The sequence below is a fragment of the Leopardus geoffroyi genome, chromosome C3, assembly GCF_018350155.1.
Source record: "Leopardus geoffroyi isolate Oge1 chromosome C3, O.geoffroyi_Oge1_pat1.0, whole genome shotgun sequence".
NCBI classification, from domain to species: domain Eukaryota; kingdom Metazoa; phylum Chordata; class Mammalia; order Carnivora; family Felidae; genus Leopardus; species Leopardus geoffroyi.
In genome coordinates this window covers 52,326,008-52,352,430 of record NC_059338.1, presented here as the reverse complement: position 1 = coordinate 52,352,430, position 26,423 = coordinate 52,326,008, and the positions used below count along the sequence as shown (strand labels likewise).

At 47.1% G+C, this 26,423-nt stretch overlaps 1 protein-coding gene and 1 long non-coding RNA gene across 6 annotated transcripts in view; one reads left to right on the top strand and one right to left on the bottom strand.

The window, feature by feature from the left end:
• TNN (tenascin N) overlaps positions 1-26,423 on the top strand; it is a 63,548-nt gene that overhangs the window by 17,436 nt on the left and 19,689 nt on the right. For 2 of the 5 annotated variants that reach the window (XM_045452827.1, XM_045452831.1), the window contains exons 6-14: positions 15-104; positions 9,504-9,767; positions 13,027-13,290; positions 15,785-16,048; positions 16,707-16,970; positions 18,721-18,984; positions 19,641-19,904; positions 21,040-21,303; positions 24,240-24,503. In XM_045452827.1, coding sequence (XP_045308783.1) covers positions 15-104; positions 9,504-9,767; positions 13,027-13,290; positions 15,785-16,048; positions 16,707-16,970; positions 18,721-18,984; positions 19,641-19,904; positions 21,040-21,303; positions 24,240-24,503 — 2,202 coding nt within the window. The remainder of the gene's footprint in view (positions 1-14; positions 105-9,503; positions 9,768-13,026; positions 13,291-15,784; positions 16,049-16,706; positions 16,971-18,720; positions 18,985-19,640; positions 19,905-21,039; positions 21,304-24,239; positions 24,504-26,423) is intronic. The other 3 variants (XM_045452828.1, XM_045452829.1, XM_045452832.1) reach the window with 3 other exon arrangements.
• LOC123585048 lies at positions 23,103-24,772 on the bottom strand. The gene is made up of 2 exons (XR_006705871.1): positions 24,639-24,772; positions 23,103-23,930 (listed from the first exon to the last, which is right to left on the bottom strand). It is a non-coding gene; the product is annotated as an uncharacterized LOC123585048 (long non-coding RNA).

The following is a 26,423-nucleotide window of genomic DNA, read 5'->3' as shown; positions in this document are numbered from 1 at the left end:
CTGCTTGTTTGCAGGTCTACAGCCTGGAACAGAGTATAGGATCACTGTCATCCCCATGAAGGGAGAACTGGAGGGCAAGCCGATTCTCCTGAACGGCCGCACAGGTAGGAGCTATTTGGAGGCACTGTGAACATTTCTCAAGTTTTCTTCCTGATGTTTTTCTTGGCTGAGTCCTCCCTGGATAAAAACCCTGGGATGTAGAGAGAGTCTCTTTGTGTACTGACATCTATTTTGTGGGGCAGGGGAAGGGAAGTAAACACTTCTATTTGAAATGTTTCTTGCTGTTGAAAATCTCCCCCAGGATCTTGGAGTCCAGGGGAAAGGCCATTTCTGACACCTTTCTGCTTATTTCATTAGCTTTAATCACTGGGTTATTTTATTCATTATCTTGGACTTAGACACACGACTCCGTATTACCGAAGAAAGTTGTTCTAAAATTTTTTTCTTGTCATTCCTGTGTTTTTTCCTGATGATCACACTCATGCACTCTGCTTTAAAATGTCGAAAGAAGGGCGCCTGGGTGGCTCAGTCGGTTAAGCGTCCGACTTCGGCTCAGGTCATGACCTCGCAGTTTGTGGGTTCAAGCCCTTCATCGGGCTCTGAGCCTGGATCCTGCTTCGGATTCTGCGTCTCCCTCTCTCTCTGTCCCTCCCCTGCTCTCTCTCTCTCTCTCAAAAATAAGCATTAAAAATATTTTTAAAAATGTCAAAAGATGTTAAAGGCTCTCACATGGGAGTAGTGGTATATTTAGCATCTGTGGATCGAGATAACAGATAATGACAAACGTTATAAATCAGTAACATTTGACACTGTGATTTATTAATCATAAAAGAATTTGCAACCCTTGTAGTCATACATGCAAGATAGTCCGCGTAATTTTCAGTTTTTAGCTGATGCTTGAGTCCATATGAAATGGTGCGTTTCCTGCAAAGCTGTGGTTCTGCCAGCCCACGTTGGGAACTGGTGAGCTGGAGTCTGATGCCACTTGGGGAAGGCTGATCCTTGAAGCTGGCCAAGAAGGGATTTTTGAATTCTGAGACTTCCCTGAAAAGTGTTTTAGTTCTTTTCAATGCAGTCCTGGCAGGAGCTGGTCGGGCTGGTGAGATGGTGCAAGAATTGAGTTCGCTATTTCGGTTGCCTAACAGATTGCGTATCAGTAGTGTGAAAGTTCTAGTCGGCCAGTCGTGAAGGAGAAGATAGAACCTAATTTATGAACTACACAGTACAGACTGTGGAGCTGGCCCGAATGGTGGACTCGTGGAAAACTTGTAGGGGCTGGGAAATGGCAAGGAGGTCCTTGTTTCCAGGGGCTTTCTCGTCAGCTCTGAATTACTTGAGAGCCCACGATGCATCAGGCATTATACTAACAATTACTTCTGGAAAATTGTCTCATTTAGTTCTCCCTGTGGCCATGTGGTAGGTCCTATTATTGTTTCTAAGTCACATATGAAAAACCACAAGAACTGAGAAGCTAAATGTAGGATCGCCCAGCCAAGAAATGACAGAGCTGGGATTTGAACCCAGGATGAGTTCCTCTTGGGTGGACACAAAACTAAAGTGCATCCCACTTTCACCTTTTCACCCATTGTTTCTAGTTAATTCTTATACTTTTTACCTCCTAACTAGAAAACTTTCTGTGACTCCTCATTGCCTTAGGATAATGCAGAAACCCTTCTATCTTGGCCTCAAGGGACCCAACCAAACTGGGTCGTTGCTCTTACCACTTCTGAACGGGAAGCCTTCTTGCTGCTGGACTGTTCTTGGGGTTTCTTAACACAGAAAGCTTATCTCTACATCATGATGGGTTTGTTCATGTTGTTACCCCAGCCTAGGAAGCCCTCCACGGTTATCTCTAGCTATCCATTAATTCAGTGGGGAATTCAATTAATACAAGCCATCAGTTGATTCAACAAACACGAATTGCAGAGTAGAGCTGAGCACTAGAGACGTGGTCCCTTTAGATACTTCCACAGCTGGAAAGTCCTGGTCCTTGCCCTTCAGGGACTCATAGCAATAAGATCACTCATCCTTCCAGACCCAGCTCCAACCTTAGCCTCTCCACTGAGGCCTTGTAGGACCACATTAAATAGCAGCCATTTTTGCCTCTGAGTTTTTGGAGCATTTAATCACACATGGCCTTGAATTGATGGTTAACCTTTCAAGTATATTATCCCAACTAGAATGTGAACACTCAAGAAGTGTTTTTATTGTCAATTATATTCTAAACGCAGGATGGGATATTTTATTGGATAGCAAATAAATGTGTGTCATGTGCCCTATGAACATAAAAAAAAAAAAGAGGCAATAATGTCTGAGGTCAGGAAACACTCTCAAACCTGGCTAGACTGTTCATTAATTTAAGGGGAAAAAAAATGTTTTGCATTTCATGAGCTAGAAGAAGACCCTGGAATGTAAGAACAGCATAGCCGTGCGCAGGGAGGAAATGACACAGTTCAGGTATTTTCCATTTAACAAGTCACTCGGTGGAACTAATCCACGAAAGGGAAGGGGTCAATTGAAAATCCTCACCCTGTTAAGACACTCGGAGTGCACTGAAGCGTCTCCCACAAAGGCCAGGCTTCAGAAGCAGGTCAACTTCAGAGTAGCAGACACCAGCCAGGCCAGCATCTTCAGCGGCGAGTGTCCCTGACTTCTCTGCCGGACCCTCCACAGCCACCTCACGTCACATGACAAGACGAGCAGGCCACTAACTGGGAGGCGATGCTGTCCCTTTGTCCTCAGTTTCTCCATCTGTAAAATTAAAGGTTAGACTAAATAAGTTTAAAGTCCTTCTTTTTCACATCATTATGAGTCTTAATAACTTCTCCGATGCATGCGTTTTGCAATGGTGAGTACGGAACAAAGGACTGCTTGCTTTGTTGTAATTTCACAAGCTGCCACGCGCAGTGGAACATACAGCCTGGCATATTCACGTGTTAACAGTTTTCTTCGAACTTTTCCCTTTGATGATGCTACGAAATAACAATTTTGCTTCACTGAGGATCTTGTTCACTTTTTACTGCTTTCCAAACACACTGCTCTGTTTGAAATGGCCCAGTCCTAAAACTTGCCTTCTTAAATTCCTTCATGTTTCAAGATGAACTCCTGCCAACATTCAGAGCTCCTGCCTCACACAGCCACCCATGCACACCCGGTGGCTGAAAAATAATGATTTTTGTCATTTGAGTACCCACTGTTATTCTAGGTGCTGCAGGGCTTGATAAACATTACCTTTAGTCCTTATAATAGCATTGTAAACATTATTATTCCCATTTTACAGGCGAGAAAATGGAAGACTACAGAATTTAGGAGAGTCAGGGTGAACCAGTGAATGGCATTTGAACTTAGGTTTGCTTGAGGTCAAATCACCACCTTTCCAGAAGCAAAGCTAGAGGAGAGCAGGAAAAGGAATTCATCTTTGGCACATTCTCTACAAATAATGCTTGTGGAATAATTTTATTGCCACAGTGAAGGCAGTAGGGGAGGCTTGAGAAAACAAGATCTTGGGATGCATGGCCACGGTAGTCGGGAGGAAAGCCTCACCTTCCAGGAACTCACTATCAAACTAGGGGCGTAGGCCCTTTCCCCCATCTTTGCCCCCAAGCTCATATGCCCATAGATTTTAGATTCTGGCTGTGCCATTTTCCACTATGCCAAAGGGATGATTCAGAAGTAGCCATTGTGAATGGAAAAAGCTGTTCCTAATGCCTGTGGCCATGGGCTGGGCAGGGACACATGAGGTTGGTGTTCCAGCACAGACTGAGGACAGCCATGTCCTACCCAAACCGGTGGTGAATCTCATTATAAAGTTGAATAAACTTTCCTGCTGTGCCTAGAGCTCTTAATTAGCTGCTTCTGTATACTTAGTTTTGTAGATTAGATCTTCTGGAGTGGGGCTCCTCTTTATTCTAACACATGCAACTTAAAAGTCTGTCTACCAAGTCTTGTCTTAAATCTCTCTGACCTTGCATGACCCTGAGAAAGGTCCCATCAGGGCTGCTAGCATCCAGTAGGTGGGCAGGGAGTTGGGGGCTGGGTGGAAGAGCCAGTCTCCTCACTGAGGCTCCCACCATGACTCATCTATGACTCAGCCAGCGTCTGCAGCTGCTGGAGGGCTTTGTTCCATGAAAAAACTGCTTATGATCCTCACATCCCTTCTTGGCAGAGAGGGAGGTTTTGGTACTGCTAAGCTGGACCAGGAGTGTGGCCTCCCATCGGGGTCCCAACACCAGGGCTGTCCTCCTGCTTCTGTGTTGTAGCATCTGGTTCCCATCCTTAGATTTATCATATAGAGGAGCAGCCCCACGAAGCCCCTCCTTCTGACTCAGGGTGTTGTTAGGGGATCGAGAGAAAGGGCAGAGTCCTGAGTTCGAGGCTGGCCAGTCTTCTTAGCTGGGTTCATGACCTTGGAGAAGTCACATCTCCTCTCTGGGCTACATCTCTGACCCTGGCATGGGAGGATTCTGTTTTTCTTTCCCACCTTTGTACTCTTCACAGTCAAGATGCGTTTCCTGGCTCTTCTCCACTCCTCGAATGCCCCGGGACTGTTGAGGGAACCAGATGCACCAGGCTGGTTACACTCACATGGGCATGGTGGCTCTTGAGAGGGCTACGCACAAGGCAGCCCTGACCCCCAAAGCATAGGCCTGTGCCCTGGGTCCCGCAGCTCTGGGGCCAAGCACTGGTCTGGGGCAGGGAGGGATGGTGGGAGGCACCGCTGGGACCTTGGGTTGTGCAGATGTGGGTCACTTTGGAGAGGATGAGGACCAGGGACTTTAAGAGGCAGGACTGTCAGGGTGTCCTTGCTCTTTTCCCCCGTCCTCACTTTCCATTCTAAATGTCCCCATTCCTGAGTCAGTGCTAATGCCCGTTGCCGTGGGCTGGAGCAGGGACATGTGAGGTTGGTGTTTGAGCAGAGACTGAGCATGCCATGCCCTACCCCAAGTGGAATAAACTTTCCTGCTGAGCCTAGAGCTCTTAATTAGCTTCTTCTGTATACTCAGTTTTGTAGATTAGATCTTCTGGAGTGGGGCTCCCCATTTTTATTTTTATTTTTTATTAAACTTTTTATGTTTATTTTTGAGAGAGCACAAGCAGGGGAGGGGCAGAGGGAGGGAGACACAGAATCCCAAGCAGGCTCCAGGCTCTGTGCTCTCCGCACAGAGCCCGACTTGGGGCTCAAACTCACAAACTGTGAGATCGTGACCTGAGCCGAAGTCGGATGCCTAACTGACTAAGCCACCCAGGCAACCCCAAAGTGGGGCTCCCCTTTATTCTAACACATGTAAGTGAAAGGTCGACCTACCAAGATTTTCCCAGATGGAGGGGTCACCTTCGGAGGCTCTTTTCATTCCTTCCCTGTCATGTGCAGAATCATGCTTTGCACAGAAAAGGGGGACCAGGGTGGGGACCGAGTTCTCTCTCTCGTGCTCACTTTCCCTTGAGCATCCTCTTAGAACCTGCTCAAGTCTGCAGAGGCCCGGGACAAGGCCCTGTCACTGTCTGCTCCTGACTTCACCGCCCTCTGCCGTGACGTCTGCCCAGCCAGCCTCCCGAGAGGAACCGTAGGAGACTGTTTCCAGCTGTCATTGCAAGCTCCAGTCCCCTGCTGCGTATGGATTCAGATGGCAGGAACCTTTCAGATCACACTTGATGCTATTTATTTATTGTGATTATTTCCATGAGAAAAGGCTGATGATAGTGCTGCTGAGACACAGTGGTATCAGGCAGGGTCTTCGGCAGATAGGAATGGTTCACAGCTGGGCTCTCCCACTTAAAGTGTCCGGGTGCAGATTCCTGGTCCCATTCTCCCCGCCCTCTCCTGAAAACCCTGCCCTCCCTCAGATCTGTCCATCTCTGTAAATGGTCACCCCATTCTGCAAATCTCTCGGGTCTCAAATCAACATGGATGGATGGAAGGGTGGATTTGTATCCCACATCAGCCCCATCGGCAGATTCTGACAGGTTTACATTTGAAATCTCCCGAGTGCAGCCTTTCTCGTGACTTCATCCCTGCCACACTGGTTCACCTTCTTGTCTTCTCTCGCACTGTTGGGACAGCCTCCCAGGTGACCTCTACTCTTGACCTACTATAGCCTGTACTGTCTCTGGCAGCCAGAGGGACCCTTTGATAATTTAGGTCAGATCATGCCATTCTTCTGTGCAAAACCCCCAGGGGCTTCTTATCTCATTCAGTGCAAAAGCCACAGTCATTATAGTGACCTTGGACACCATCCATGGTCCACTCGCCCCTTACCTCCCTGGACTCACCTCCAGCCACTCAGCCCCTCACTGACTCTGTCCTGTTGCTTTTCCCTGGCTATGTGGAGCAGGGCCTTTGGACTTGCTCCTTCTGTGTGGAATGAGGTGCCCAGACAGTACGTGCCCGCTGCCTCATTTCGTTTAGGTCTTTGTTCAAATGTTACCTTCCCAGTGAGATGGCTCTTTCCTGACCTCCCTGTCTAAACTCACAAACTGCTTTTGCTCAGCATTTTCTAACCCTATATCTTGCCTCATTGGGCTTCCTAATACTATCACATCTTGTTTATCGTCTGTCTCCTTGAGGAAAATGTAAGTTCCATAGCAGAGAGTCTTTATTCTGTTCATTGCTTAGACAGTTAGCCCTTAACATGGATTTGAACTGCACCAGTCCACTTATGTGCAGCTTTTTTTCAATAAATATACTGGAAAAGTTTTTTGAGATTCGTGACACTTTGGAAAAACTCAAAGTTTAGAAATATAGCCTAGAAATCCTGAAAAAATTAAGGGAAAGTAGGTATCATTGGAAGAATACAGTATATGATACAACATACAAAATATGTGTTACTTGAATGTTCGTGTTATCAGTAAGGCTTCTGGTCAACAGCAGGCTATTAAGTTTTTCATGAGTCAAAAGTTACACGTGGATTTTTGACTGAGCAGAAGAGAATTGAGGTGCCTGATTCCTGCATTGTTCAGGGGTCAACGGTATTCGTATCCTAGGGCCGCCATAGCAAAGTACCAAAGACTGGGTGGTTTAAAACAATAGAAATTTATTGTCTCCCTGCTGTGGAGGCTCCGAAGTCTGAGATCAAGGTGCCTGCAGGGCTTCGCTCTCTCTTGGAAAGCTGTAGGGGAGAGTCCTTCCTCACCTCTCTAGCTTCAGCTGTTTGTTGGCAATCCTTGTCAATCTGTGACTTATAGACGCGGCGTTCTAGGCACATGGTGGGCTTCTTCATGTGTGTCTTCATATCATCTTCCCTGTGTGTGTGTGTGTGTGTGTGTGTGTGTCCAAACTCCCCCTTTCATAAGGACACCAGTCATACTGGATTAGGCTCACTCTAATGACCTCATTTTGACCTGGTTATCTCTAGAAAGACCCTATTTCCAAGTGAGGTCACATGCTGAGGTACGGAGGGTTAGCACGTTGACTAAGCTTTTGGTGGGGGAGGGGCACACTTAAAAAAAATTTTTTTTAATGTTCATTTATTTTTGAGAGACAGAGTGCGAGCAGGGGAGGGGCGGAGAGACAGGGGACACAGAATCCGAAGCAGGCTCCAGGCAGGCTCACTTTAATTTATAACTGAGTTAAACCGGGGCGCCTGGGTGGCTCAGTCAGTTAAGCATCCGACTTTGGCTCAGGTCATGATCTCAAGGTTTGTGGGTTCGAGCCCCTTGTCTGGCTCTGTGCTGACAGCTCCGTGTCTATGTCTCTCTCTGCCCCTCCCCTGCTCGTGCTCTGTCTCTCTCAAAAAATAAACATTACAAAAAATTTAAAAAAATAGAAAATGAATAACTGAGTTAAACTGAATTCCCAGCTCCAGCTAGGCACTCAGGGAACGTTTGTAGAATGTGTGACTACCATTTACTTAGCTGAGTGACCTTGGCTAAGTTATCTAACCTCTCTGAGCCTGGTATGTATGGTTAGTGCTCTAAAAATGGTAACCATTATTAATGTTCAAAATTAGTACATGGGGAATCTGATACAACCTTGAGTTGTTAGTATGAGGTTTGATAGGGTAATGTGTGAAAAGCACCTTACATTTAGTATACACTCAATTGATGACAGTTGGTTTATTAAATATGCACTGTCTCTGGTGACAGAACATATTTCATTTCCTTGCACACAAAGAAGACACTGCCATTGTGCTCAAGAAAGGTGATCCTAGTTGATGTGAAAAAAATGCAGCTTTGTAGCGTCGGAACTTCTCTGCCGGAGGACCCTTGGCCAAGAGAACCAGGACAGGATGGGGAGGAAGGAAGGCTGCTTAAATTTCTGAGAGGAGGAACCTGTTTCGTGTGTCTTTCCCCAAAAGGGTATAGATCCGCAGGTGGGGAGGGTTCTTGGCACCAAATGTCAGCTTTGTTCTGTGCAGCGCCCTTATCAGTGACCTTGAACGGATGCTGCACTCGGATGCTTACCTATTAGGTTTGTAAATGATAAGCTAGAAAGGAAAATCAGCATGTTGAGTGAAAGACTAAATTATAAATGAAGTCCATAAGGTGAAATATAACAAGAATAAACATTGGAGATGTATTTTATATGCATCTTAAATGGGGAAGATGTGGCTCAATGTGGGATTCTCAGCCTTGGCTGTGCATCAGAATTACCTGCGGAGTCTTGCTTATTTGTTTTTTTCAGCAGAGATGTCAGCGCATATCTGAGACTTGAAATGAGCTCTCTGCAGGTGATACTGAGGAGGTGCCCAATGTTGACAACCCCTGGGTCAGCAGGGACACGTGTTGAAAAGCGTAGGGATTTTCTGAGGCTGTGGGCTGAAGATATGTTATTGAGGGAACAGTGTCCAGGACATGGAGGAGTATGTGGTTCTCGGTTCGTCCTTCTAGAACATCAACCTTGCATAGGCAGGGATTTCTGATTGTTTTGTTCATTGGTGACTCCTGAGTGCCATTATATTCCCTGGCATGAAACGGATGGTCAGTGAATTGTTGAATGAATGGACTGAGTTTTGGGGATTTTTCTTTGATCAAGGGAAAGAAAGCATGTCCAGATGTAAGTGCCAGGTCTAGAAACTGTAATTTGAAAGTATAATATGATATGATATGGTATAGCATGATATGATATAATGATACAAAAGTTAATAACCTATAAATACAGACATTGGAGAGGTGAAGCTGTTTTGACTTGAGGAGAGTTAGGAAGGAGAATGGTTACTATTCTTGAACACCTGCTGGAGGGTCTCCCAGAAGAAGCATTAGGTGTATTCCATATGCCTCTTGAAGGAGTTCCATTTCATGTGACTACATTTGCAGGAGTCTTGTCTAACGTGCTCATTGGTCTCAAAATGGAAGGGATTGTTTTGTCCATCAGGGAGCCCTTTCTCAGCCTACAGTTCAAGTAGAGCTCTGCCAGCTGTCCACCTGTCACAGATGATGGAGAGACCCTCTTGTATTGTATGGACCATGGAACTCGGTCACCTGGATGAACTAGATCTTGAAGCCCCTGTGATTTTGGCCAGCCAAACGTCTTCTCTAACTTTTCTTTCTCGTATATTTTTATGAAGAAATCGATAGCCCAACCAACGTGGTCACCGACCGAGTGACAGAAGACACAGCGGTAGTCTCCTGGACCCCAGTCCAGGCTGTTGTAGACAAGTACGTGGTGCGCTACACCTCTGCTGATGGGGACACCAGGGACATGGCGGTGCCCAGGGAGCAGAGCAGCACCGTCCTGACGGGCCTGAAGCCGGGAGAGGCGTACAGAGTCTACGTGTGGGCCGAGAGGGGCAGCCAGGAGAGCAAGAAGGCCGACACCAAGGCCCTCACAGGTAACAGAGGAACGGGAGCCTAAACAGATTTCCTCACAGCAGGGAGGAGGCTGATTTTTGAATCAGGAGTCCGATGCCCACCTAGCATCAGCTCTTTTGCTTGCGGGGGTGGGGAAGGGGGTTGCAAAAGCAATTTCAAATTTCACAATTATGAGACCAGCCTTTTTACGTTACACAGAAGGTCATACTTACTTGGGTTAGAATTCCATATGCAACTCTCTCAGAGAAGAGGAACACTTCCTAATTTTCATTTTTTTGGACGTTAAAACTCAAAACATTTGGCTGACAGTGAATTTGAATGCTTATCTCAGTTTGCAGTGGCTGTACAGGCACTTTGCTTATAATCTGGAGCTCTCTTTCAGACCATGGAAATGGTTTGCATCCTGAGTCAACAGTCACCGAATGTACCGATTCTGCCTTTAAGCTTTCAGAAACCATACGGGTCCCTATATTTCACCCAGCTGTGAAATATAGCCCGCCTTCGGGCCAGCTTGGGTTTGCAGATGTCCTGAGGCTGCAGGGGAGCGTATCCCACACCTGCTTTGTGTTTAAACCCTCCGCGGGTACTGTCCCCGAGTCCAGAGCAGTCTAATCCTGGCGGCTGCTTGAGGTTGCAGACACTTGACAGGAATCCTAGAAAAGGATTTGCTTATTCACTGGGCTCCGTTCTGGACAGTCACTTAGTACAGAGGTGCCCAGAGAAGCCATTAATTAGGTAGGAATGTGGATTCAGAAGCTTGACTGTCCAAGTTTTAATCCCAGCTCTGCCATTTAGTAGCTGAGGGACTTTGGGCAAGTCAGCTGACCTCTGTTCCTCACATTCTTGTCTGTAAAATGGGGCATATGAGTATTTACATCAAAGAGTTGTTGTGAGGGTTGCATGAGTGAATTCATGTAAGTGCCCGACGTATAGCAAGGGCTACGTGAGTGGTAGTAGTAATTATTTCTTAGAACGTGTCTTAGTCTGCTCCGGCTGCTATAACAGAATATCATAGACTGGGGGGCTTAAACAAAAGAGGTTTATTTCTCACAATCTTGGAGCCTGGAAAGCTCCATGATCTGGGCACTGGCTGATTCAGTTCCTGGTGAGAACCCTCTTCTTGGCTAATAGATGGCTACCTTCTTCCTACACCTTTATAGGGCAGAGAGAAGAAACTCAGGTCTCTTCTTGTGAGGCACTGATGCCACCATAGGGAACCCACCCCCACGACCTCACCTAAACCTAATTACCTCCAAATACCAGCAAATTGGTGGTTAGGGCTTCAACCTGGGAGTTGGAGGGGAGCACAAATATTCAGTCCATAGCAAATGCTAATCAGCAAACAGCCCTTGACGTTTTTGGTTATTTTTTCATTTATTTATTTGTTTGTTTGTTTAAAGTTTATTTTGAGAGAGACAGAGACAGCGTGAGTGAAGGAGGGGCAGAGAGAGGGAGAGAGAGAATCCCAAGCAGGCTCTGTGCTGGCAGCGGTGGGGGCTGGGTGGGGGGGGCCCGGACCTATGAACTGTGGGATCATGAACTGAGCTGAAACCAAGAATCGTATGCTGAACGGGCTGAGCCACCCAGGTGCCCCTAGCCCTTGAAGTATTTAATGGCATGTAGCCTCCTGGGTCCAGGTGGGCCTTATCTCCTCCAGGGGAAGGAGAAGTTGCCAGCAAGGAGGGTGAGATCTAGATTTGTTTAAACTAGCAGACTTTCTGTGAGGGGCCAGATAGTCCATGTTTTCAGCTTTGGGGACCATGCCGGCTCTGATACAACTATTCAGCTCCACCATCGAAATGCGAAAACAGCCATGGAGAGTATGTAAATGAACTGGTATGACTGTGTTCAATGAAACTTTATAAAAATAGGCAGTGGGTCAGATTTGGCCCATGCGTTGTAAATTGCCAACTCCTGGTTTATATTATACAAGGCTTTCTGTTTTCTAGGATTTTGAGTGTTGTGAAAGGGAGGCCTGTGGGTCAGTCTTTTTAAGATGGTGGAAGTTGGAATAGAGAAGAATCTTCCCCGCTCTTAGGTGGCGGTGGTGTGAGTTAGCACCTCAGCTGCTGGTGGGGGGGGGGGGGGGGCGTGGGCAGCCAGCCTAAGGCGTAAGATGTAAGGATAGGATGGGCTGGTTGTGTCTTATTTTTAATATGCAAGTCTCTTAACAATCTTAAGTGGTGTTGGTGGTGGACAGAGGGGAGTCATGAAGTTTGGGGCGGCAGCATCAAAGCCAGCTCAGAATCCCAGAACGAAACTCCCCCTTGTATGTCTTTGCTCCTCAAGGCAAGTTGTCTCCTTGGCTGTGTGCTCCGTCCCGCTGGCCTGGCCATGCGTGTCGAGCAATGGGGCACGGGCTTGAGATGCAGTTGCTGTTACGGAAAGCTCAGCCATTTTGAGGAAGTGGTTTTTGAAACAGGATCATAAAGGCATTGCTAATCATGTACCCAACTACTTGGATTTCTGACTCAGAGGTTCACATTTCAAGGAGAAAGGGGGGAATTTCGTGCCTCGAATGACACTTGTAATAACAAAGAGCTTATATTCAGGCATTTTTCCATGTGAATATCTCATCTGTGATTTGTCATAACCTGTGAGGTAGGTACTGGTATTTCCTTCTTTGTGGAGATGAGGAGACGGAGACTTAAATTTGGAGTCTGTCCAAAGTCAGCAACTAAGAAATGGTGCCCAGATTCCAACCCAGTTTAACTGTATTGAAACCCAGACAGATTCCTACCCAAGTAGGATTATTTTTTTTTTTTTATCAGCCCAGACCTCAAAGACCATCAGTTGAAGTCTTCTGGTGCTCTGGCTGTAGGCATAATGTTTTATATGGAAAGAACTAACAGCTCCTACTTTCAGGATATTTTTATTCCCAAATAAAATATTAGAGCCACTGCAGAGATTTACTGAAGTATAATTGCTTTCAGGTACAGGGAATCAGAACTCAAAGAGTGTATTATATAAACCCAGGGTAATGGAGAAATTTGTATATGAAGACCAATTTTTTTTTAAAATCCAGAGTCTACTTGTGGGTAAAGTTTATAGAGCTGAGACTGTTTTGGCTTTGTCTGAAAACCCTACGTCTCCTTACATGCTATTAGCTCATTCTTGGAATTTCAGACCACTTGCTTAATTAAACCCTTAAGTTATCCCAATCACTGGCACATAACAGATTCTGATATTTGTTGAGATCATCATTTTGTCTGTGTATGTGCTGGCCTCTTTGGAACCAGAGAGTTGGTAAATGTTACATTTCTTTCATCTCTCTTAAAGACATTGACAGCCCCCAAAACCTGGTGACCGACCGGGTGACAGAGAACACGGCCACCGTCTCCTGGGACCCGGTGCAGGCCGTCATCGACAGGTACATGGTGCGCTACACGTCTGCCGATGGAGACACCGGGGAGGTGCCGGTGGGGAAGGAGCAGAGCAGCACCGTGCTGAGGGGCCTGAGGCCGGGCGTGGAGTACACGGTCCAGGTGTGGGCCCAGAAGGGGACCCGAGAGGGCAAGAAGGCCGACACCACGGCCCCGACAGGTAACGGAGCGTGCATCATCCCTGTTTCACTGCTAAACTCATGTCTGTTTCAGTTGGTTTTCCTTCTGTGACCTTGGCAGAAAGGGAGGTTTTACAGAGTGCAATGGTGTGCTTATAGAGTTCATTGTATGCCTTACTTCTATTTGATGGCTTCTCGTAGAATGCACAGCTCATCTTGTGGCCTTCAAACTTTGGTCTTTAAAGATTGATGTGATTGCTTGTGGTCCTTTGTTCTCTGCCTGTGCATCTTCCGTGTTGTGAACACATGAAGTGCCTCACCTGATACGGACTAAACGTGATGAAAGCACAAGTGCCTTCCATGTGGGGGGAGCCGGACTGTGATCCCAAACCAACTTTGTTTTCCTTCTTCACCTGTTTAAACCCTTTCTTGGAGCTTGTTTTTTATTTCTGCCCTTCGGATGAATGTTTTAGGCAGAGATAATAATAATGCTCTATTAGCTAAAAATAAGCAAGTATCTAGTCATTTTTAGTCCTCAACACATATCATTTTAGTAATTAAAATGTCTATATCAATACTTCATTTAAAGTTAAGTCTTCTCCTCTCCTCTGGCGTGGGCCATTTGCGGGCTAACTATCTGCCATGGGAAGGGGGGTCTGCTCGACTGCTCTTGTATTTCCCTTCTTATACTTCAGACACCCTCCTTCTAGCATGCTAACTGTAGTTTCTGGCCCATTTATGTTTGGTACAGCTTGGAGAGAGGCCAGGGGTCAGGAGAAGGAGAGGTAAGGGGTCCTGCTTTACTATAATCTTCACAGCTGCCCTGAGCCTGTCATGGGGCCTGACCAGTGTTAAAGCTAATGTTTCCCTCGTGGAGCACTTCTGTGCGTTCTTCAGGGACCCTCTTACACTCTGAGCTGTCATCATAGTGATCCTGTGACAGATGCATCTCTCCTGCTGGTCACCTTCTCCCCTTCCTCTGCCTACACATGTGGGGTGCACTCCAGTGCCTTTCTGGTGGCATCACCTCACCCCTCTGGCTGAGTGTCTTGGACAGCTTCTAAAATAATCCCAGGTGGGCTCTTCTTTCCTTGGTCCATGTCTGGTCTACAGGGCATATGCAGGTATCCTTTAATCCATTCAACTAGATACATGGTTCTTTTGCAGTGCTCTCTATCAGAGCAAACAGCCATTTTCTCACCCCTTAGGTATTTTAGATACATGTCAGACACCAGCCTACGGTGTTCCCCAAGTGTTGGGCAGAGTTTCTCAGTCTTGGCACTAGTGAAATATTTGGCTGGAGAAATCTTTGTTGCAGGGGTTGGTCTCAGGCACCGTATGCCGTTTAACAGCATCCCTGGCCTCTACCCATTAGATTCCAGTAGCCTCTGCATCCCACACCGAATTGTGACAACCAAGTAGGTCTCCAGATATTGCCATTCATTCCTGATTGAGAACACTTGCTCATTGGAGTTTTGGGTCTCACCCATGAAACTCAGTGTAACTCTGCCCAAAGAAATCCACTCTTGAAGTCCCATCCCTTTGGCCTCTCCAACCTCTTTCATTGTCTGGAGATGGTTTGGCCAGCCAAGGGCCACGAGACTGTTGGTCCTACTTTGACTGTGGACTTTCATATTGGAATGTAGATACCAGTTTTCTTGGAGTCACAGCCCAAACCAAGATAAGAGGAGTCCTGCTTGAACATACCATTGCACATATGTGACACGACCTAGAGGCAAAGACTTTAGGGAAACGATTTTTGCAATAAACTATTTGGAACAAAGACATGTTGTTATTTTCTTGGTGACTGCATTTTTGAATACCTTCTCTGTGTATAGTTTGGAGGAGCATAATCTTCTTTACTCATAAAATATCAGCAAGGTGATATCAATAATAGCGTATGGTCATTGGGCATCTACTCTGTGCCAAGAGTTGTCACAAAGGGCGTATTGTTAACTCATTTAATACAGCTAGTTTCCAGGCTATACACTAATATCTTGTCCTGCTTTTTTTATTCTGCAGACACTGTAATACTTCAGTATTTTCAAGGCCCCTTTTTACATGGTATTTTTTGTCTTGGTTTTCAGAGCCATCCAGTGAAATCTTTACAATAACTATTAACAGTCCTATTTTATCCATGCATAGAGGTGAGGTGAGCCGTCCAAGGTCATGAAACAAGTTAGTAATTTATGAAATTAGATGTATACATGGAACATTAGTGCTCAAAAGAACATTAAAGTCTATCCGACCTGAACCCCAGATTTGCAGGTGATGAGGCTGAGGCCCAGCCAGAGACCGTTGAGATGTGCAGGACCACAGCTTTTCTGACTTGGATCTAGTGCTTATCCTGCTGTCGTGTGCTGCCTCCTCGAGGATCCAAGAGGCCAGCTGTGGAGAGAAGGTCTATGTCCCTGAAACAATTGAAAACTGACATAGGACATGGGAAAACCACAAGACCAGGAAACTGCTTCCCTTCAAGCAACATGGTCTCCCTCTTCGGTGCTTGTTAATGGTGCGCTTTAACTTTCCTTTCAGACATTGACAGCCCAACAAACCTGGTGACCGACCGGGTGACAGAGAACACGGCCACCGTCTCCTGGGACCCGGTGCAGGCCATCATCGACAGGTACATGGTGCACTACACGTCCGCCGATGGAGACACCGGGGAGGTGCCGGTGGGGAAGGAGCAGAGCAGCACCGTGCTGACGGGCCTGAGGCCGGGTGTGGAGTACACGGTCCAGGTGTGGGCCCAGAAGGGGGCCCGGGAGAGCAAGAAAGCCAACACCACGGCCCCAACAGGTAATAAGAAAAAGATCAATCAGAATTGAATTTTGAGCATGTGGATTTGAGTGTGCATGATACCCAAGAGGCGGCCTGAGATGAGAGACTTTGCAGAGAAAGTCACAGAGACCAAAAAGGACAGTGAGTCCTAGTAGTGACCTCAGCGAGGTGGTAGTTGGTAGCTCTCTCTGCCTGGTCGTGGTGAGCTGCTCACGAAACCACTCAGCCCACAGGAAGGGAGAAACATGGCGGTGGCCATGTTTTCAGCGGACTCAGCAAAGATGTTTGTAGGCTCTGATCGTTGCAATGCTTGTGATAATACTTTTAGAATGACTGCCCGTGAAGCAGCCCATGATAAAATGATAAACTAGGTACCCTGAACGTCATGGCAGATGTTTAATGATTGTTGTGATGTGACATAATGTTGTTAAGAAGATGTCGTTCCTCATATATTTTAGGGAGCTAAAAGCCAAAAGAGTGTGTTAAGCTTACAGTGTGTAGTTTTTTGAAATTGGGACCTGGGGTTCCTTTCTCCCTTGACTCCCAGCAGATTCTGGATGGGAATACCATTGCCTTGTGCTAAGAGAGTTCTAGAAGATGAAAATGACAGTGGTGGAGTGGTGGGTATCTCTTCCATGGCTTCAAAGCTTAGGGTTTCCAAATATCTTTTTTAAAGACATTGACAGCCCCCAAAACCTGGTGACCGACCGGGTGACAGAGAACACGGCCACCGTCTCCTGGGACCCAGTGCAGGCCGTCATCGACAGGTACATGGTGCGCTACACGTCTGCCGATGGAGACACCGGGGAGGTGCCGGTGGGGAAGGAGCAGAGCAGCACTGTGCTGACGGGCCTGAGGCCGGGCGTGGAGTACAAGGTCCAGGTGTGGGCCCAGAAGGGGGCCCGGGAGAGCAAGAAGGCGGACACCATGGCCCCGACAGGTAATGGAGCCTTGTTCTTTGAGAATGTAAGACCTAAACCTATGGCTGATCAAGTTTTGTTTTCCTGCTTTGACACTGGTGGACTAGATGATTTATGGAAGAGCAGGATAGTGTCCCTTTGTAGGAGATTGCACACACCATCCCTCACCTTCCTTTTACACATTACCTCCAAATAAGGAGCTCATATTGGCCTCATACTTTGGTCTTATAAAGATAGATGGTGATCAGTCCCATCTACCCACTGTTCCTCTGATTTGTACTCAATCGTTGAAATGTTTTGTCTTAAGAGGGAAAAGATATAAAGAAACCATATATGTTAGGATCTGCGAGCCTAGTACTTTAGGGAAGTGTTTTTTTCATCTGATCTTTTTGAAGCAAGGAAGGGTTATTGTTTTCTTAGGGGATAAATCCTCTCTGAAGCACTGTGTGCTCCATTCTCAGGATCCTAAAGTTGCAGTTACATCCTGTAACAGTTCATAATTTTTAAAGCTCATTCATCTCTGTGTCCTCTTTTTAAGAACAGACTTATTGAGATATGATTTACTTTCTATACAATGTACTCTTTTAAAGCATATAGTTCAGTGGTTTTTAGTGTATTTACAGAGTTCTACAACCATCACTATTATCTAATCAGAATATTGTCATCACTCCAGAAAGAAACCCCATGTCCATTAATAGTGCCTCCTGCCCCCACTCCCCCCAGCCCTAGGAAACTATTACTTTCTGTCTCTATAGAGACAGAAGGTCCTTATTCTGGACATTTCATAAAGATGGATTCACACAGCATGTGGTCTTTCGTGACTGGCTTTATTAACTACACATAATATTTTCAAATTTCATCCATGTTGGAGCATGTATGGGTACTTTATTTTCTTGCCAAATAATATTCCATTGTATGGATGTAACACATTGTTTATCCATTTGTCACTTGATAAGCATTTGTGCTTTTTCCACTTTTTGGCTATTGTGAATAGGGTTACTATGAGCGTTTATGGTACAACTTTTTGTGTGGACATATGCTTTCAATTCATTTGGGTATATACCTAGGAGTGGAATTGCTGGGTCATATGATAACTCTATGTTTCACTTTTTGGGGAATGGCCAAGTTATTCCCAGAATGGTGGCAGTATTTTATATACTCACCAGCAATGAATGAGGGTTATATTCTTCAATTGCTTCGTCCTCAGAGGCATTTGGTGAGATGGGTAGAGCAGGAATCAATATCCCCATTTTATAGTTAAGAAACCTCAAATACAAAGAAGTGAATGATTTTTACAAGTCACAAAGTCAGCTGATGATTCATGGAGTCAGATTTGTGGCATATTCATTGCATATTATGGTACCTTCATATCTATTTAGTAAGGCCCATATTTTGCAAAGAAGGAACTGAGGTTCAGCTGGGGACAGCAGTGCTAGCGTCCAGGGCCATGGCTGGCTGATGGCAGAGCTGGGCCTATATCCCCAGTCTGTTGGCTCTACTCAGGGCTTTTCCTGCCCCTCTGCTCTGCATCTCTGGGCTGAAACTGCAAACTAGCTCTTCTGACTCTGGATACTCCTGCTCATTCCATTATCCTGTGCTGCCTTCTTGAGGATCCAAGAGTCTAGCTGTGGAGAGAAGTTCGGTCTTTGTGAAACACCTTAAAACTGACAGGACATGGGAAAACCACAAGACCAGGAAACTGCTTCCCTTCAAGCAACATGGTCTCCCTCTTCGGTGCTTGTTAATGGTGCGCTTTAACTTTCCTTTCAGACATTGACAGCCCAACAAACCTGGTGACCGACCGGGTGACAGAGAACACGGCCACCGTCTCCTGGGACCCGGTGCAGGCCATCATCGACAGGTACATGGTGCACTACACGTCCGCCGATGGAGACACCGGGGAGGTGCCGGTGGGGAAGGAGCAGAGCAGCACCGTGCTGACGGGCCTGAGGCCGGGTGTGGAGTACACGGTCCAGGTGTGGGCCCAGAAGGGGGCCCGGGAGAGCAAGAAAGCCAACACCACGGCCCCAACAGGTAATAAGAAAAAGATCAATCAGAATTGAATTTTGAGCATGTGGATTTGAGTGTGCATGATACCCAAGAGGCGGCCTGAGATGAGAGACTTTGCAGAGAAAGTCACAGAGACCAAAAAGGACAGTGAGTCCTAGTAGTGACCTCAGCGAGGTGGTAGTTGGTAGCTCTCTCTGCCTGGTCGTGGTGAGCTGCTCACGAAACCACTCAGCCCACAGGAAGGGAGAAACATGGCGGTGGCCATGTTTTCAGCGGACTCAGCAAAGATGTTTGTAGGCTCTGATCGTTGCAATGCTTGTGATAATACTTTTAGAATGACTGCCCGTGAAGCAGCCCATGATAAAATGATAAACTAGGTACCCTGAACGTCATGGCAGATGTTTAATGATTGTTGTGATGTGACATAATGTTGTTAAGAAGATGTCGTTCCTCATATATTTTAGGGAGCTAAAAGCCAAAAGAGTGTGTTAAGCTTACAATGTGTAGTCTTTTGAAATTGGGACCTGGGGTTCCTTTCTCCCTTGACTCCCAGCAGATTCTGGATGGGAATACCATTGCCTTGTGCTAAGAGAGTTCTAGAAGATGAAATGAGAGTGGTGGGTGGTGGGTATCTCTTCCATGGCTTCAAAGCTTAGGCTTTCCAAATATCTTTTTTAAAGACATTGACAGCCCCCAAAACCTGGTGACCGACCGGGTGACAGAGAACACGGCCACCGTCTCCTGGGACCCAGTGCAGGCCGTCATCGACAGGTACATGGTGCGCTACACGTCTGCCGATGGAGACACCGGGGAGGTGCCGGTGGGGAAGGAGCAGAGCAGCACCGTGCTGAGGGGCCTGAGGCCGGGCGTGGAGTACACGGTCCAGGTGTGGGCCCAGAAGGGGGCCCGGGAGAGCAAGAAGGCGGACACCATGGCCCCGACAGGTAATGGAGCCTTGTTCTTTGAGAATGTAAGGCCTAAGCCTGTGGCTGGTCAAGAGTTGTTTTCCTGTTTGACCCTGGAAGAATCAATGACTTATAGAAGAGCAGAATAGTGTCCTTTCATAAGAGACTGCACACACCGCCTCTCACGTCCCTTTAACTGGTTTCCTTACAAGTCAGTCCCCTGTGGCAGTTTCCAAAGTGCAGTTTTGCCATGATTGCATGGTCATGTCCAGCTGCTCCTGCTCTGAGTGCGTGGATATTTCACTGTGGACAGCATTAAGGGTCTGTCCTTGTGTTTTGAGTGGGAGGAGACAATGAAAATCAAATGTTGTTAATATTATTAAATAATATGTTGATAACTCAACTTTATAAAATAGACTTTACATCTACCAGAGCAAGTTGATCTATGTGGTGTGCTTTAGCATGAATGAATCATGATAATCTGGTTTTGAGGATAAGGATAACTTATATGTTATATTTTAATTTTATTGGGAAAGAGATGTTTGGCCGTATTTCTGTAGTGATTTAACCAGCCAACCAGCATTACAAGTGCATCTATGATGTGTAAAGCATATTAAAACTGGTCTTCATTTGGCTGATCCACTCAGCAATGTGTGTTGAGCATTTACCATGTGCTGTGTTCTCTACGAAGCTGTGGCAACCCAGAGGAGATATGGTCGCTGCCCTCTTCCTCTAGGATCCGATATTTGCATCTAGTTATTAGAATCATCTTGGATGAGATCAGAAGTCTCCATTGACATGATGCTAGAAACAAAATGATTGCTGCTTGTGAGCATGGACTGTGTCTTCAACTGAACCCTGAATGCCACATAACACCATGCCTTGCACGTAGTGGGAGTTTGATATACGCTTCCCAAATCAATAATGAGATTTGTTTTGTTACACTCTTGGTAAAGGTAATAGTGTAGATTTGCAGATTTTGGTTTACTGTGCTTTCTGCTTGAGGAGCCCAACTCTGTCTGGGGAGAGAAGACATACGTTAGTGAAGCAGTTAGAGCGTAGGTGACGGAAAGACCACGTAACATGAAAGGGCCTCACTCCAAGCAAAACGATGTGAGTTTCTGCACTCTGTGGCCTATAACTAGTGCACGTTGATGAGTACTTTTCCTTTTAGACATTGACAGCCCCCAAAACCTGGTGACCGACCGGGTGACAGAGAACACGGCCACCGTCTCCTGGGACCCGGTGCAGGCCATCATCGACAGGTACATGGTGCGCTACATGTCTGCCGATGGAGACACCGGGGACGTGCCGGTGGGGAAGGAGCAGAGCAGCGCCGTGCTGACAGGCCTGAGGCCGGGCGTGGAGTACACGGTCCAGGTGTGGGCCCAGAAGGGGGCCCGGGAGAGCAAGAAGGTGGACACCATGGCCCCCACAGGTAACAGGAGGGAGGAGAACAGAAACTGGGGTCATCACTAGGGGTTGATGCTGCTGCTGAATTATGCCACTGCTGCCTTTTGGGTCTGTGACTCAGGGACTGTTTTAGGCAGGTTTGTTGGAAAAAAACCTCATTCCCGTACAAAAAAAAAAAAAAAAAAAAAAAAATCAAAGCATAGTTATGGGGTACATACTGAACAGTCCTGTGAAGGTCTTAAAACTCTTTCCCCAGGCTTGTGTTTTAACAGCTCTGCTTCTCAGTGATAAAAAATTATAGAATGGTAAAAACAACATAAAATTTCGAAAAAGCACTGGATTAGAGAACTGTTTTGTGGCAAAGCTGTTTTCTGTGGGTTTGCCTTAATAGATGGTGCGTAGTTTAGAGGAATAAGTGTTTCCTTGGAGGTTGGGGCTCTGTGTTCATTTTGGCCTACGGCTAAGTTTTGGTGAGCATTTTCCAAAGGCCAGGCCTGCGATCCAGTGGCACCAAAACAAATATGATTCCTGCTCTCTTGCAGTACAGTGGGAAAGACAATCAACAAGGAAACCAACTTGTAACTATAATTATGATAAGTTCTATGAAGGAGATGTACCTGGCGCAGGTATAAAGAATAGCAGGGTAGGGGTGTTTCTTAGACGGGATGGAATGAATCCTGGTTAAGATACATATAGACAGAAATATCCAAATAACATATCCTTAAACAAGAAAGAAGCTTACTCTTCTCTTGTGGAGTGGGCAGAGTAGAAGTGGCCCAGGGCTGATGGGGTAGCCCCACGGCACAGGAGACCCCGGCTCCTTCGGTATTGTGTTCAGTCATCCCTAGGGGGTTGCCTTCGTCTGTGTGGTCATCTGTCCTCATTCCAGAAGTGGAAAGGAACCTGGGAAAGGGAAGGACACGACTGGAACACTGCACACGTCCTTTAGTTCTTCTCGTGTTCCACTGGCCAGACCCAAGGCACGGTGCCAGACCTCACTACAGGAAAGGCTGGGAAACGGAGTCTTCAGCTGGGTGATCACGTGCCCACCTTACCCTTCTGTTAGACCGTCCTCTCCAATTCAATAGCCCCTGGCTGCCTGTGGCAGCTTAAATTTTAATTAATTAAAAGCAACTAAATTATTTTCAAAGTTGGACTCCCCACATTTCAGATGGTCCAGAGCCACGTTTCTAATGGCCACTGTATTGGATAGGGCAGAGTACTTCCATCATTACAGAGAGATCCACTGGACAGTATGCTTACGGAAGAAGGGGAGGATGGGTATTGGAGAAAACTAGCCGCTTCTGGCTGAGGGAAGAGTGCACCTGACAGCCCTAAGCTGCAGCAGCTGAGATGGACACGGGACCGCAAGGGGGCTGGTGTTGCTGGAGCGCAGAGGACGAGAGAGGAGGTGACGTGGGGCGGGTGGGAAGGAGGCAGGGCCACTCACACAGGACCCCACGTGCCTAAAGGAAGGTTACATTTATTAGAAGAAGAGCAACACGATGTCATATTTGTTTAAAACAGTTTATTCAGGCCACAGTGAAGAGAATAAACAGAGGACGTGACAAGGGTAGCATTAGGAGGGTTAATGAAGACTCTAGTGTAAAATCCGGGCAAGAGGTGATGATGGCCATTGGGAAAGAGCAGAGGGGGTATCTGAGCACATATTTTAGAGTTATGAATGGCAGTATTTGTTGATGGATGAGGTGTGGGGCAGGAAGAAAACGAATCAGGTAAGACCGAGGTTTCTGGCTTGAGCAACATGGAAGGTTGGGGCATCATTTTCGGAGAGGGGAGGCTCAGAGATAAATAGGCTCGGTGTGGGGGGTGGGGGATGTTAAGACTTTCAGACATTTAAGCTGGAGAAACTTGTGCGATTCCTTGGCTAATTGATTTATTCATCGATCCTACAAATATTGGTTGAGCGTCCAACATAGGCTAGGTGCTGTGCTGGGTATATGGTTGCGGATGCAAGCCAGGGGCTCGTGTATCAGGGAGCCGAGAGCATTGGTTGGCGTTCAGAGCCACGGACGTGGATGGGTTCGCTTAGGGAGAGGTGTAGAGAGGAAGACAGGGGCCTTGGTGCCCCACATTTCCAGGTTGCCGACAAAGGAGATGGAGAAGGGGTTGGGCAGTTAGGAGAAAACCAGAGGAGGGTGTAGTCATGCCAGTCAAGAGCCAAGAGCATTTAAGACAGAGGGAGTGGATCAGCTCTGCCAAACGCCTCTGGGGGTGGCAAGCATCCGTCGGATCTGGCAGTGCAGAGTCGGTGGTGACCTATACTAGTGGGGTCGGTGACGTGGTGTCAAAAAGTGCCAAACTTCACCGCTCGAGGAGTGGATGTGAGGGGCGGACTGATAGTGGAGGCATGCAGACCGCTCTCCCGAGAAGTCCGTGGGCTGAGGCGTGCAGAGGGGCGGGAGAGTGGGAGAGGCTGATGGTGCTGGAGAGAGGGCAGATGAAAAGGAGCAGAGTCCTTTAGAAGGCGGGAGGCTTCAAAGTTCAGAGCAGAGAGGGGTTTGTCTGCGTTTTAACACAGGGAAATGGCAGGATCTTGGGCGAGCCTTTTCATTCCTCTGGACCTCCATTCTCTTCCCCTTTTGTAAGAGACAAGAAGGTGGGAAGATCTGACCTCTCAGCTCTGAGACTCTGTAAAACAAAACCACCACATAATGTGGAGATAACAAGAAGAGGTTGTTCGAACAGCAGTTTGGGTGGCTTGTCTTGTTGTTCGGGAGACTTTTATTGTTATTTTTGTGGAAGCTAGAGAGAAAATTTCCATATTAATGTCCAGTGGTTTGTTTCCCTGGAAAATGGAAACCAGGGGCCTTTCACTCCTGGTTGCGATGGAATTGGATCATCATTAGAGGTAACTTGAATGGAGAGCTCCTAGAGACAGGGTCGGGAGGTAGGATGGTCTCCCTTGGCTCTAAAATGCAGCCTTTCCTTTTTCAAAAGACATTGACAGCCCCCAAAACCTGGTGACCGACCGGGTGATGGAGAACACGGCCACCGTCTCCTGGGACCCAGTGCAGGCCGTCATCGACAGGTACATGGTGCGCTACACGTCTGCCGATGGAGACACCGGGGAGGTGCCGGTGGGGAAGGAGCAGAGCAGCACCGTGCTGACGGGCCTGAGGCCGGGCGTGGAGTACACGGTCCAGGTGTGGGCCCAGAAGGGGGCCCAGGAGAGCAAGAAGGCCGACACCACGGCCCTGACAGGTACTGTAAAGGCCTGGGACCGGGAACCCTGCACACCCATCAGAGCAGTCATCGTCTGTACCTAGGGGTGCAGAGGGGAGTAGGGAAGGCCATTGTTTCACCTGAGGACATGCCTCAGAGTGGTTCCTTCTTTACCTTACGCAGATACGAGGGCTCTGATTGAGAAGAGTGTAGAGGACAGGTGCCTGGGTGGCTCCGTGGGTTAAGTGTCCGACTCATGATTTAGGCTCAGGTCGTGATCTCGTGGTTCAGGAGTTCAAGCCACGGGCTCTGTGCTGGGAGCGCGGAGCCTGCTTGGGATTCTCTCACTCTCTTTGTGCCTTCCTTCCACTGCTGTGCACTCTCTCTCTCTCTCTTTCAAAATAAATGAACTTCAAAAAAAAAAAAAAGAAGAGTGTAGAGGAGGCACTGTGAAAGTGAAAGTGTGTGGCTCTTCCGGGTGGTTGTGCGGGGCCTCCGTCAGCTTGTCCTCCACCCTGCCCAGCTCCCAGGCTCTCCACCTGGATGTTAGAACCTGGCGGGCCTCGGGTCCAGTTTGGAGAAGAGGGAGGCAACGTAGCTCTTCTGTGTCCATGTCCCGGATTGGGGGCAGTGGCGGAGTGTCTTTCTCCCTCGCCGTCCCTTTCCAGTTAGTGATCAGAGGGGCCTGGGCTGTTGTGTTTTGCGTGTGTGGTGGGGCCTCACAGGGACCGAGAGACTCCCTGTGCCCACCCTGATGTCCTCGGGTCTCTTTGGACATCTGGGCAAGGGCTGGCCATCCCCTTTGTGGCGGGGGACACCATGTGTGGCCACTGGAGTTAGAGGTGCCTTGAATTTCCTTATAAGTTACAATTAGCAGGATTTTTTAATTAAAAGAGTAAAGTATACTTACAGTGAAAAAAAAATTCAAACTATTCAAAGCAACACGTAGAAAGAAAAACTCTTGTACAGCCCAGACTCCTTAATAGTCAATGCTGTTCCCCAGAGGCAGTGAGTCCCTCCCTCCTTCCTTCTTTCCTTTACCCTCCCTCCCTCTCTCCTCTCTCTGTCGCCCTTGTTCCTTTCTCCCTCTGTTCCTTCATTATCTTGTCTTTGCTTCACTGTTCCCATTAAAAAAAAATTAATGTTTATTTTTGAGAGAGAGAGATAGACAAAGCATGAGTGGAAGAGGGGCAGAGAGAGAGAGAGTGGGGGAGAGAGAATCTGAAGCAGGCTCCAGGCTCTCAGCTGTCAGCACAGAGCCCGACACGGGGCTCGAACTCACGAGCCATGAGATCATGACCCGAGCTGAAGTTGGACACCTAACCCACTGAGCCGCCCAAGTGCCTCTCACTCTTCCCATTTTCAAAGACAATAAGGGGTGCCTTAGTGGCTCAGGGGGTTGAGTGTCCAACTCTTGATTTTGGTTCAGGTCATGATCCCAGGGTTGTGGGATCGAGAGCCCTGCTCCAGGTTCTGAGCTGATAGCACAGAGCCTGCTTTGGATCCTCTCTCTCCCTCTGCCCCTCCTGTGCTTGCATGCTCTCTCTCTCTCTCTCTCTCTCTCTCTTAAATAATAATTAAAAAAGACAACAATATTACCATCTTTGTACTTCACAGAAATGTGGAAGTAATTAAGACATCTCAAGTCCATAACCAGGGGATTGGTGGGCAGTCAAAGACGTAGCAGAGGCCAGCTTAAGATATTTAAATAGTTAAGGTTTTGCTTTGATGTTTGGAAGCAGGAAATTTAGTTCTGTAGTGTGATGGAAAGAATAAAATCCATGCCAGATGTTACACTTTAGAAAGTCAAACCGAGCTGATATTACAGAAACTCAAAATTTGTCAAAACATCCTAATTCAAAACAACAGCTGCCTGATTTCTATTAAAACATTGCAATTCCATTCTCGGCTGAAATGCTACTGAGGAGAAAATAGCCTGGAGACATCTTTTTTGGTAAC